The sequence below is a fragment of the Pelodiscus sinensis genome, chromosome 1 (genome assembly GCF_049634645.1).
Source record: "Pelodiscus sinensis isolate JC-2024 chromosome 1, ASM4963464v1, whole genome shotgun sequence".
Taxonomy (NCBI): Eukaryota; Metazoa; Chordata; order Testudines; family Trionychidae; genus Pelodiscus; species Pelodiscus sinensis.
The window spans coordinates 316,575,389-316,589,193 of NC_134711.1; the positions used below are offsets into that span (position 1 = coordinate 316,575,389).

Sequence of the window (13,805 nt, forward strand, 5' to 3'; positions counted from 1 at the left end):
TGTGCCCTGGCGTTGCAAAGGATGCGACACATCTGTCCTCCAGAGACTGCCAACTGCCTTGAGTCATGTGCCCTCTTTTCCTGCCCACCCACTTGCCATGTTGCTAATTTATCAAACAAGTGCCCAGAGCTGTTTGGGAAGAACAGTCCGCTCCCATGGCCCCAATGCTGTTGGAGCGGAGCCCACGGGCAGGCTGATGAAGCGTTACTAGAAAGGAGCACCAGATAGGAAAATCTGGTGCAAAGGCAGATTCAGATGACTCTTAGGGCAGAGTAATCAGCTTGTTCTGATGCCACTCAGATATCAAATGCTAGTGTAGTGCAAGGCTCTCAGTCCCTCAGACATCTCCACCATGAGACCCCTACCTCCTGCCCTGTCCCCCAACCTTCATAGACACCTCCTCCCCAAATGCCATGTATCAGTGGACAGAAACTCACACTCCCAGCCCACAAACCCCATCGGACACAGCCACTGACTGCCTCTGCCTAAGCAGGGCCCTGGCGATTATACCCATGATTCTGGCCTGACACAGGTGTGAGGAGGATCAGGAGCCTTGTGTAGCTCCTGTGCAGAGTAGCTATGGCAACAAGAAGGGTACCCCATTGGCATAAATAATCCATCTCCCCAAGAGAAGGTCACTGTGTTGACAGAAGAAGTCTTCTCTACAAAGTTAGGTCAGCCTAGCTACAGCCCTCAGGGCTTTGAAAAAACAACACCCCACGTGTCATAAAGAAGTCGACTTCACCCCTTGCAGACAAAGGCAAGTCCATGGATTATCTATGCCAAGAGGAGAACCCTTCCAGTCATAGGGCAGCTCTACACTGAAGCATTCCAGCGGACCAGTTACAGCATTGAAACATAAAATGACTTCATCCCTTCGGAGCAACCATACTGGGTCAGACCAGAGGTTCTTCTACCCCAGTATACTATCTTCTGACAGTGACAGTAAGTACTTTGGAGGGAATGAACAGAAGAGGGCAATTATTGAGTGATCTGTCCCCAATCATCCACTCCCAGATTTAGAAAGTCAGAGGCTAGGGCCACCCAGAGCATAGGATCTGAACCCAAAGCATAGGGTCTAAACTTTTTTTTTTATCCCAGTTATAGTTTTGGCCTTTACAACATCCTCTGGCAATGAGTTCCACAAGTTGACTGTGTGTTGTGTGAAGAAGCCTAATTGAAAGTCAATAGTTTAAATGGGATTTGAGCTCCCAAGTCACTTACAGCTAGATTGATTGGCACATAACAATAAGGAGGTGGAGCTGTGGAAAGCGAGATTAAAGGTACCCAAAGGTTAAGCAAATTTAGTGGTGTCCTATGCAGCTGTGTATTCTGCATATGCCAAAGGACAGCCTTAAGGTTAGGTGTTGTGATGTTGAAACTAAGTCCCCTTTGTGGAGCCAGCCTCACCTGGGAAATCCAAACTTGCCTGAGCAGGTCAGCTGTCTAACTCCCAGAGACTAGAGCAGACACTTTTGAAAACTTTACCCCAAATGTAAGAGTTTCACAATTCAAACCAAATTATCTTCACATTATTTCCTGCCATTTCTGCCCTGATACCATGAACTCTGATAGAATTAAATGGCGTGAAAGTTCTGAATGGTTTCTAGGAAGCTTGACATTTTCCTTCCATTTATCAGCCAAAATTTTCAAAGGTGGCCAATGGTTTGGGGTGTCTCAGTTTGTTTAGGTGCCCATCTTAAAACCTGTAGGCTACGTCTACACTGGCCCCTTTTCCGGAAGGGGCATGTTAATTTCAGCTATCGTAATAGGGAAATCTGCGGGGGATTTAAATATCCCCCGCGGCATTTAAATAAAAATGTCCGCTGCTTTTTTCCGGCTTTTAGAAAAGCCGGAAAAGAGCGTCTACACTGGCCCCGATCCTCCGGAAAAAGCGCCCTTTTCCGGAGGATCTTATTCCTACTTTGAATCACCACCAGAACACCACACAGCGCACCACACACATTCCTACTTTGAAGTAGGAATAAGATCCTCCGGAAAAGGGCGCTTTTTCCGGAGGATCAGGGCCAGTGTAGACGCTCTTTTCCGGCTTTTCTAAAAGCCGGAAAAATGCGGCGGACATTTTTATTTAAATGCCGCGGGGGATATTTAAATCCCCCGTGGATTTCCCTATTACGATAGCTGAAATTAACATGCCCCTTCTGGAAAAGGGGCCAGTGTAGACGTAGCCATGAAGTTTTTTAGAAGTACTGAGCACCTGCAGCTTCCAATGACATCAGCCAGAGTTGTACATGCTCAGCAGCTCTGAAAATCAGGCCCACAGTTGGAAACACAAAAGAAAAACTGTGACTACAGTTTCACTCCACTGTGAGTTCCTTTCACTGAGAGCAAACACCCACTGCATGCTGCCTTCAGTGAGAGTTGCCATCTCTGCTCTTCTTCTCTCCAAGATAAACAAAGAAGTTGCCACTAGGCCACTGAGAAAAGACTACGGCAGAATTCCAGGTTCTTGCTCTGCTAGTATGTGTAAGGAGGAGCCAGCTAAATCTTGCTACTATTGCTCCCAGTTGGAAGTGAAGAGGAGCTGATCTGACTACAACTTTCTCTTCCTCGGAATTAGCATAAATGTACATGGTAGAGGGATTTCAGAGGCATCCTGCAGTTCCAAGAGTACCCTTACAACTACAGAGCATGGAGTGGTCCTGCCACTGCTATACAAGGTGAAAAGGAGGAGAGACTTTGCAAGACAGGTGCCCTCTTGTAGTACAATTTCCTCATGGTAGAGCAAACATACACACACTTTACTACAGAAAGATGCAACATCCTAACTTTAGGAACTTGTCTACACTGGCACATTTTATTGCCAAAAACTACCTTTTGGTGACAAAACAGTGAAAGCATTTATCTTGCAATGTGACTTTTGTTGGGAAAAACACCCAGTTTTTCAAAACAAAAAGTTACATGCCCACAGGAGACTTTTGTCTTTTCCCCACCCTTTATTGTCAACAAAAAGCCAGTGTGAACTCTGCTGTTTGTTGTGTTGAGAGAACTGGCTTCTGCCAGTGTCCCACAATGCCTGCCCTGATGATTGTGCTCAGTGTTTTGTTATCTCTGCTGCCCTGCAGACATTCGCCCCCTTCTCTTTCAACACACTGGGAATATCTGAGTGAGCTGCTCCATTTGGGAAACAAAGAACAAATCATTGGAGTGCCCTGAACTAGGAACACAGCGCAGGCAGACTACTGCTGTACTGGGAGAGCTGGAGAGACTGCTGTGCTGCTTTGATATACCTTAGTACGGAAGCTCACAGAGCTATGAGAGAAACCCAAGAAATGAAGGGATCACTTCTGTCTGTCAACAGGGGAGCTAGCAATGTGGCCATGAAATGTCAGCAATGGGAGCAGAAAAAAATGGTTTGACCGGTTTTCATATTTGGCGACTTTTTCATGTAAACACTTTGGTTGCGAAAACTTCTCAGTGTAGACATAGCCTCCATGGGAGTTTTCCCTGAGTAAAAGCTCTGAAGTGGGCCTCTGCATCTGCTGATCTTTCAGAAAAGAAACCTAACTAAGGGTACATCTACACTGCACAGCTATTTCAAAATAAGCTATTCTGGAATACTTATTCCGAAATAGCTTATTTCAAAATAGCACATCTACACTGCAGGGAGGTGTACCGGTAGTTCGGAATAGGAACCTAGTCCGAACTATCTAGTTCGAGCCCCGTGTAGCCGCGCTGCACGGGGTTCGAACCAGCGGGGTTTTAAAAATGGCGGCTCCCCGCTTATGCAAATGAAGCCCGGGAAATTCAAATCCCGGGCTTCATTTGCAAGTGCGGTATGCCTACATTACCCCGCTAGTTCGAACTAGCGGGGTAGTGTAGACATACCCGTAGGGAGTTTAGCTCCCTGTGTCAGGGCCCGGGAGAGTGGGTGAGTCCGGGCCTCCCTCTCCGCCATCTGAAGGCGACCCACAGGGCCCAGTCACGGCGATCAGCTAGACCCGGGGTGATCCGCCAGCATTTTGGCTCTGGACTATGCGGGAACTGGGTGTGGGGAAATGTATAACTAAATAAAGGGTGTAATTTGCATAAATTACGAGTACGGACCCGTGACACCAGGTACTCAATACTTTCTGGAAATCAGACCCCTTTGGTGTATGGCAAGCTGAGAATCCAAAACCTGAGGCATCTGAAAATCACTAGCCCCTTCTGGAAAATCTAGACCATAGACCCCATTTGTGTGTGGAAGATTTGGGCTCCTCATTTGGGCCACTGGCACTGCACTTTGTCTCGTCCAAAAAAGTCCTGTTTCCTGGCACCTCTCTCTGCCCCCGTCTTGATCAACAGTTCACCCAGCAGGCAAAATAATGCGACAGTTAAGCAAAGTGGCACTTCTCTCAGTTCTCCACCCGTATCTTGTCTCCGCAGAGCTTAGCAGCTAGTAATATTATTTTAAGGCGTTCAAACCAAGTGCATAGAAAGCAATGGGAATCTCCATAGGATAGTGATTTAACCCCCGCCAGCAATGCGTTCCCTGCATCAGCAGCGAGACCTTTCACTTAGCCAGGATTCAGGGCCAAGCTCCTGCCCCTGGTAACACTGACTTCAAAGGAAATGAGAGGAGATTCTGTCCTCTATGAGCCCTGCAGCTCAGTTAGAAATGAGGGCTTGTTGGTTATAGTCAGTCAGAGCTTGTGTTCAGTGGCACCTTTAGAAGACCAGCCCATGAAATGAGCCTGAGCCTCCGCCTCCAGCAGCTGGACCGCAGCCCCCAGAAGAGCCTTCGTCATCCTTGTCCCTGTCAAAATCTCTCCACCATAGAGGGGATTTGGGCAAGGTTGAAATGTAGGCCGCTCTGTTCCTTGCTTCCTTTTCTTGCTCCTGGGAGAAAGGGGGGGAAAACAAACAAACCTGTTCATCTGCAATCGGTGATTCTGAGGAATGCATGTGACAACGCTGCTCTCCAGTTCAACGGAGGGCAGGCAGCAGGGAAACAAATGCCCTCCCTGATCATGCAAGGCACCAAGGTCTTGAACATTTGTTTAAGGTCAGCAGGAGCTGAGGATGCTCAGTATCTGGCAGCCTTGGGCCCTAGCAACCTGACTGACTGCTTTAGAAGCCTGGAAAAGGTTTGTCATCAGGACCGTCCTTAGGCATATGCAGCATATGCAGCTGTGCAGGGCACCCACTCATTTGGGGCAGCAAATTTTGGCCACCCCTATGCAGCCGCACGGGCTGGTGTGCCTACAGCTGGTCCTAACTGCTGTCCACTGGTCCCTCTCTGGCCCAGCCCCTCCCACCTTGCTTCTTTCTTGACCCCCAGCAGCAGGGCTGCCTTCTCCCTGCCCACTCTCCATTCCCCCGCCCACATGCTCCTATTGACCAGCTGGCGACTGAGCTGAGGGGTCTCTCTTGCCACACTGATCTAGAGATAAGGACTCACACACCCCTCAGCCATCACCTGGCCTCTGTACAGGCAGTCTCAGCAGAGGGGCCTAGGAAGAAGGATAACTGACCCCACCCTAGTGCAGAGAGGGCCGGCATGTATCCCTGCCCACCACTCAACCTTTCAGAGGAGCATTCCACCCAAGTGAGCCTGGGGACTGAGCTCCCCTCCCATCCTTAGCTTCCATCAGGAGGGATCAACCCTGAAGCATTATTAAGGCAGGATGGGAGGAAATTTTATGCTGCCACTACCCCTGCAGTAGACCCTGTGTGCACGAGGGAGACATTCTGCCTGAAGCGGTGTCACTGCAGTGCCTCATCTGAGGACTAAGGCCATTCAAAGACCTAAACAAAACAAGGATGTAAAATCTCATTTAACCGATTAAAGGGGCAGAATGGGAGAACTATTCCAGCCCGGCTACCCTTAGCCCTGCCTCTTCTGCCTGAGGCCCTATCCCATCTGGGAGCACGGAGCCAGAACCCCTCACATACCTGGCCCTGGGGCCCCACAGTGGCGGTCAACCCTGCTGGCAGGCAGTGTCTCCCTCTGTGCACCACCTGGTGCAGTGGCCCTGATCTCCATTGGAGCTACTGTTATACAAAGATTAATGACACTTTATCCATTTGGATTTAAAAGGGAGATGAAATTCAGCTTTGGGGAGCTAGACCTGCTCCCACGGAAGCCAAGAAAAAAGCTGACACTGATTTCAGTGGAAGCACAATCAGCCCCCTAAAAATGTGGTGCTGAAGGTAAATGGAGTTACCTGCAAATACAGGATGTTATCTTTGGAAATGGCTTCCATCAAGTCTTTACTGGGAGAAGGCTCGCCGTGCAGCCGGACCGCCTCGGAACCAGCCTTGTGCACAGCACAGCTCTGCTTGCCTGGCCGTTGCCTGTAGAAGAGCACATAGGCAGTGTCTTTGGGGAAGAAAGACGTCACATTGCTGACTGATTCGAAGGAGGAAAAGGACACCCTGGTGTCGTTGAAGAGGTACCACTGGATTTCAAAGTCCAATTGCTTTTCTGAGGCACTTTCCTGTGCCCCATCACTTGGCTGGCTTCTGGCACTAGTGCTGGCACACTCTCTGGCATAGCAATAGTAGTGGCCACTCTCTGAGGAGACACCGGAATGGACCACCACACTACAGAGATCATACACCATGGACACAAATCCACTGCATGAGGCGGCCCTGTCTTTCCTGTTCTGGCAAACTTCACCTGATTCCTCCGAAGCAACCAGGACTGGCAACTTCAGCACCAGTGGAATTGAGACATTATCCAGGATCTTCTTCCTCCTCATGGTCCTCAGGTCGAAGGAGAACCTAAGAAGGGTTAGGATGAGGTAGTGCGGCCCCTCTGTCAGCTCAGCCACTTTCTCCGCATCTTGCAGGGAAGCGCACTTCTCACAGTGATATTTATTCTCGGACGTCAGCACCTCTGGTGATAAGAAATAGTTGATCAAATCTGGAACAGATCTGGAGGAGTCGGAGCCACAGGTCTGCTCTCCAAAAGCCAGCAGCGGGTCTTTCACTGCCTCTGCGTGGATGGGATCTCTGTTGGGTGTCAAGCTGAAAGGAGTCTCTTCTCCCTCTGGTTTCTGGAACCCTACTGTTTCTACTGGCAAGAGATGGATGGGATGTTCTCCAGACACAGGATGCTTCCTTTGCCTCCTTGGAGATTCTACTACCTGATTCTGTGGCTGTATGGATGGCTCAATTATCTGTGGACCAATTTCTTCCACTGGTAAAACTGTTGCATGGCTCTGCCTATGCATGTGTCTGTTGGATGGGGGGAAAGCCAAGGACAGGTCTGTGAAGGCTTCTTCTCGGGAGGAGACATTCAGGCACTTCAGGCAGCGGATTTTTGTCGTCATCTTACCCCCAAACATTTTCTCAATTAATGTCTTGTTTAAGTAGTGGTGCTCCTCAGCCTGAGACATCAAGTTGGACTCTTTGAGCTTTTGATAAATTCTTTTTCCAGTTTTCTCTTCTTCGTGTAGCCTTTGGCAGGGGGGAAAAAGCCTGCATTAGAAATCACTCAACAGACCAGTAACTAGGGATGTAACCAGGAAGTATAACCCTTACCGGGTGATGCTTATTGGTAACCAGTTAACTGGCATCCCAGCCAGGCTGGAGCAGCTCCCCACCCACAATGCAGTGCGGCAGGCCTGGCCCAGCCTGCGCAGCCCCCCACCTGCAGCATGGTGCGGTGAGCCCAGCCCAGTCTGAGCAGCCCCCGCACACAGCAGACTCGGCCCAGCCTGGCCAGAGCAGCCTGCAACACAGTGGGCCTGGCTGGGCTGGAGCAGTCCCTGCCGTAGGATCCCAGTTAAGCAGTTAACTGGTTAAACATAACATTTAACTGATTAAATGGGATTTTACATCCCTAACAGTAACCTCCACTGTGTGGTCCCTTGTCCATATACTGCCTCTCACTACTTATTTTTTTAAACACACAGCCCTCTAGGAGGTTCTTTCAATTCCTCAACTTTCAGCCAAAGACTATCCCTCTGTGGAGGCTCAGCACAGCTATGGCTCTCTCATAGCTCAGCACGGCCAGGGCTATCTCATGGCTCAGCACGGCCGTTGTATCCCCACGTTGAAAAACTTGGCAGCTTCCTCTCATATGAGCATGGAGGAGTCTGCCTGCTCTGGTTCTTCTGCCTGAAGGGAGAGGGGGGAGAGGATTTGGGCGTGCACACAGCTGTGATGTGCCACACCCCTCATTTCTGCCAGAGCTCCTTGGAACGGCCACCTGAGGGGATCTGTGGCTGTTGAAATACAGATAGAATCTTTAAACAAATAGAAAGGCACAGATAGAATCTTTAAACAAATGTCAACATTTCAAATGGGGGTGACTTTTTTTTTTTAATGTGTGTCATTCAAAAATAGTCAGATTTTCCCTAACATTTGGCAAAGACAATCCCCTTTGTGGTAGTTTTCAGACCAGACTGATTTTTCCAAGGAGAGCCTGAAGTAGGGCTTTATAATTGAACCTGTGACTAGAACCCTTGTCATATAGGCTGTGTCTAGACTACACCCCTTTGTTGACAGAGAGATGTAGATTAGGCACATCGAAATTGCTAATGAAGCAGGGATTTAAATATCCCACACTTCATTAGCATAAACATATCCGCCGCTTTTTTCCAACATGGAGCTTTTTCGAAAAAAACGGCAGTCTAGACGGGGATCTGTCAAAAAATAAACCCTTTTTTGACAGATCCTGTTAACCTCATTTTTTGAGGAATACACGATCTGTTAAAAATGATTTATTTTTCGACAGATCCCCATCTAGACTGCCGGGGGTTTTTTCGAAAAAGCTTCGTGTCGAAAAAAAAGCGGTAGACATGTTTATGCTAATGAAGCGTGGAATATTTAAATCCATGCCTCATTAGCAATTTCGACGTGTCTAATCTACATCTCTCTGTCGACAGAGAGGTACAGTCTAGACATAGCCATAGTGTTCCAGCAAATGAACTAAAAAAAACCCTTGGGCCCTAACTAACATTATTAGCTTCCTAACCCCCTTGGTGGCTCAGGCATTCTAGGATGACCTTCCTCCCTCAGGTCTACATCATCAGTATGTCCTTTTCATATGTGTTCATTTTTTTTAATTGTATCCTTTGGTATATATGGTTGTAACTATTTTCTTCCACTATTTGATCTGAGAAAGTGGGTCTGGCCCACGAAAGCTCATCATCTAATAAACCATCTTGTTAGTCTTTAAAGTGCTACATAGTCCTGCATTTTGCTTCATCACCAGTATGTTACTCATCTATGAGTAAATCCAGTGGTTAGAAAGCCTGGGTAATGAACACTGAAATTACTTGTGCAAAATCATGAAGGAAAGCCTTCCAACTTTTTCTCTTGGGAACAAGCCCACTTTGGCAGGGGATAAACACCATGAGCCAGATGAACAGATGTTTGCATTTCAGTTATAATTTATTATGCTGTGCTTAGGAGGCCCTGTCATGGACCAGGACTTCATTGTGCTTGGCCATGTATAAGAACAGAACAAAGAGACTGGCTCCTGCCCCAGAGAGCTTACCTTCTAAAGTGTAGAAGCTGCCACTTACCGATCCAGCAGGTATTTCAGGTATTCGGAACAATCCTGCTGAGCTCCCGGGCTAAACCAAGGAGGCCAGGATGCAGAGAGGAAGCTTTCCGGTGAGATCGCAGGTCTCTGGCAGCAAGAGAATGAGAGGAAGAGAAGTGTGTAAGGCAAGATCTCACTCCCATTTGGCATCAGTGGCAAATCATTCCATTCACTTCCATGAAAATGGGATCAGGCCCTGGCAGACACATTCAGTCAGGGAGCACTGTTGGAAGGCAGCATAGCACTCATCAGCGAACGTCAGAGTTAGAGGCACCTGTGCCTTGTCCCTTTAAGGATGGAAGGTCAATTGAGAGGGACAAAGCGGGCAGCTCTGGTGGCAGCAGAGCAGTGCGTGCTCTGAAAGGACTGCGCAAGAAAGGAACTGGTGCAAAGTGTGCATTTGTTTTCTTACAAAGTGTGAGTGTAATAAAACTCCAGTTTAAAAACTGCCCCTGGAGTGTAACATTAGCAGGACTATCACTTAGGACTACACTGCACCGTTATTTCGAGATAAAAATATGAGCATATACGTAGTCATTCCATTATTTTGAAATAATTTCAAAATAACGGACGACTTATTCTGAAATCTGTAAGCCTCATTCTATGAGGAATAATGCCTATTCCGAAATAGCTATTTCAAAATAAGGCGTGTGTAGATGCTTCACTGCTGCTGTTTCGAAATAGCCCCTCACCAGGGCCATTCTAAGTTATTCCTTCCCCTTGCCTCTAAGGGCTTTAAATCAAAGTAGCTTGTCTACATTAGGGAAGCCTCCCTTGTACTAATTTTGAGACTTCTCTGCAGGGTAGACGTGCTATTTCAAAATAAGCTATTTCGGTATAGCATGCAGTGTAGACATACCCGGAGGCTACGTCTACACTGTGCAGTTATTTTGGAATAAGCTATTCCGGAATAGTTATTCCAAAATAGAACATCTACACTGCAGGGAAACCTCAAAATTAGTCCGAGGCAGACTTCTCTAATGTAGACGTGCTATCTCGATTTAGAGACCTGGGAAGAAGAACTTAGAATGGCCCTAGTGAGGGGCTATTTCAAAATTGCAGAAGAGGAGCATCTACACATGCCTTATTTTGACATAGCTATTTCAGAATAGGCATTATTCCTCATAGAATGAGGTTTACAGATTTTAGAATAAGCCATCCATTATTTCAAAATTATTTCAAAATAATGGAATATCTGTGTAGATGCTTGCATTGTTATTTTGCAATAACGCTAGTTACCGCGAAATAACAGTGCAGTGTAGATGTGCCCCTTCAGAAGTTCTTTGCTCTTGAGGAACTTGTCGTACATATATGGAGCTCCACTTTCACAATTTCTATATCCTTTCATTTCTTCAAGATGTGGTCATTTGAAAGCAACCTCTCAATGCGAGCACTGCTGCATGATACTGAAGAGATGTAAAAGTCTCTATGTTCTTGATGTTGCCCTGTGCTATGGTGAAATTTTTCACACAACAGGCAATCCTTTTCATTCAAGAGAAGAGATTAGTTTTTTCTACCATGCCAAATTCTCCATTCCTTCATACTACAAGCACAAACAGATTCAGAAAAATTCTTCAAAGCTGATGGGTTTTTCAAGAGTTGACATGGATACTTTGCTATGAAATCATAACTGTCATGAAGATACTTCTTTGCTCTTTCATAAAGGTCACAAAGCCCTATTTACACCTTTAAGGAATATATTGAGTAAATCCCTGGAACTTAGAAATCATTTGTACCCTAATCCTTCTCTCCAGTTTCACGTTCAGTCCCTTCATCAATTCATGCACTGAAAGAACAGTAAGGCTTTGTCTACACGCAAATTACGTATCTTATTTCAAATGTATTTCGAAATAGCTTATTTTGAAATTTGGTGCATCTACACACTGCCAAATTTCCCAATAATGCACTATTTCAAGACATCCCTTAGCCCTCGTGGAATGAGGGTTACAAGGATGCCAAAATAGCGCGCCTGTTATTTAAAAAAATATTTCGAAATAACAGGTGGCTTGTTAAGATGCAGGGTAGCTATCCCAAAATAGCCGCGCAGTGTAGACATACCTGGGGAGAGAGCTCTCCCAGCACTCTAGATAAACCACCTCTATGAGTAGAGTAGCTAACAGCTTACAAGTCCTGTCCACACTGATGCTTTACTGCACTGTAATATGCTGCACTTGGCAAAAGAGAGCATCATCTGGTAACAAAATGTCTCAATAGACTCCATTTTTCCATTTGCTAGTCACAAATCTCCTTTTGTTGTTCTGTTCTAGTAGCAGGAATGCTGAAGTGGGACTAAAATTTTAGAATAAAATGTTCTAAAATGACAACATTTTTCTGCAGCATATTTTGTTGCACTCTGGAGAATATGCGTGAAGCAACTGTCTGCTCTAGTGACCCTGCTGGCATTTTTCAGTTTCTGGTAGGATTGTCAAATGATTTAAAAAATTGCTATTAATCACAAGATTAAAAAATTTATCACAATTAATTGTTGTTTTCAATGCACTGTTAAAAATAATCATTTAAAATTTATTATAAATATTTTGCATGCCTTTCTACACTTTCAAATACATTACAGTCTGCATTTTAATTGAAATCAAAGCGTAGAGTGCTCGCTTTATATTCTTATTTTAAGACAACTATTTGCACTGTAAAAATGATAAGCAATCTATATGTCAAAGCATGAAGGGACATACCCTAAATATTTGTATCAGTCACGTAAATACCTAGGAACACTGGCTACCACAGTGCCATGCAAATGCCTGTTGTCACTTTCAGCTGCCATTGTAAATAATAGCAGGCAGCATTATCTCACATAAATGTAAACAAACTTGTATGTTTTAGTGATTAGCCGAACAAGAAATAAGACTGAATGGACTTGTAGTCTCTAAAGTTTTACGTTGTTTTGTTTTTGAATGCAGTTATGTAAAAAAAAAAACCTGCATCTGCAATTTGAACTTTTATGACAAAGAGATTGCACTACAGTACTTGTATGAGGTGAATTGACAAGTATTATTTCTTTTATTTATCTTTTTTACAATGCCAATATTTGTAATAAAAAATAATAACAAAATGAGCACTCTATACTTTGTATTCTATGTTGTACATGCAATTGATATATTTGAAAAGGTAGAAAAACATCCAAAAATATTTATAATACATTTAAAATGGTATTCTATTATTGTTTAACAATGCAATTAATCACAATTAATTTTAATCGGGTTAACCTGTTTTTTATTTAATTGTTTGAGTTAACGGTGATTAATTGATAGCTCTGGTTTCTGGTACATGTTACTTTTCTTCCCTTTATTTACCCTGGCATTTTCTGCTGCATACGCTGATAGCTTCTGCAAACTGAAGTTAAAAACCTTGAGTTTTCCAAATGTTTCTGTGGCAATGGCTTACATGGTTTTCTAAGTACCACTCTTCAAACCACGAGAAAGTGTTGAATCCCTTTTTTAAAACTGAAATATCTTAAAACTAAAGGAAACTACTTTGCTGCTCCTTTATTTGATGAATAACTGGTCAAATAGAATTACAGATCATTATCTACTATATATTTTAGAGAGTTTGTCTGCTTGTCTGTTTGATCAAGAACTCTCCTAAACAGTAAGAGCAAGGGCCACCAAATTTTGTATATAGCTTTCTCTTATCATAACTTAAAGCAACATAAGGGTTTGGTTGTGCCAGGAAAAAAGGATGTGCCTGGAATGGGATTGCTTCTCATAAAATCAAACAGAAAAGAGACAGAATCACCAAATCAAGTACAATCCTCAAAACTGACATAATTGAGCGAATGTTTGAAGAAACTGAATGAAGATAAAACAGAAAAATAGGATGAGCCTAGAATAGGATTGCTTCTCAATAAACTTTACAAAAAAGAGATAAAACAGATTGGATATTAGGAAAAACTATTTCACTAGGAGAGTGGTGAAGCACTGGAATGGGTTGCCTAGGGAAGTAGTGGAGTCTCCATCCCTAGCGGTGTTTTAAGTCTCGGCTTGACAAAACCCTGGCTGGGTTGATTTAGTTGGGATTGGTCCTGCCTAGAGCAGGGGGCTGGATTTGATGACCTTCTGAGGTCTTTTCCAGCTCTATGGTTCTATGATTCTATGATTCTAACAGATAAATTTAGAGTAGTGTTCTATTTTGGCACAGCTAAATCAGTGCTTAAGGTCAGAAAAGTAGAAGATGATATTGGAACCAAATTGACTATAGCCCTTTTTTATTAAAACATAGCAGGATATAGGGATGAAGAAAAAGGTACACTTGATGGAATTCCCATTTAAAAAATACTAAAATTAACCTC

At 44.8% G+C, this 13,805-nt stretch overlaps 1 protein-coding gene across 2 annotated transcripts in view; it reads right to left on the reverse strand.

The window, feature by feature from the left end:
• Positions 1-3,836: 3,836 nt before the first annotated feature.
• USP35 (ubiquitin specific peptidase 35) overlaps positions 3,837-13,805 on the reverse strand; it is a 53,222-nt gene continuing 43,253 nt past the window's right edge. For both annotated transcript variants that reach the window (XM_006131912.4, XM_025189114.2), the window contains 3 exons: positions 9,483-9,589; positions 6,171-7,407; positions 3,837-4,842 (listed from right to left, as the gene is read on the reverse strand). In XM_006131912.4, the coding sequence (XP_006131974.2) occupies positions 4,672-4,842; positions 6,171-7,407; positions 9,483-9,589 (1,515 nt within the window). In that variant the 3' untranslated portion in view covers positions 3,837-4,671. The remainder of the gene's footprint in view (positions 4,843-6,170; positions 7,408-9,482; positions 9,590-13,805) is intronic.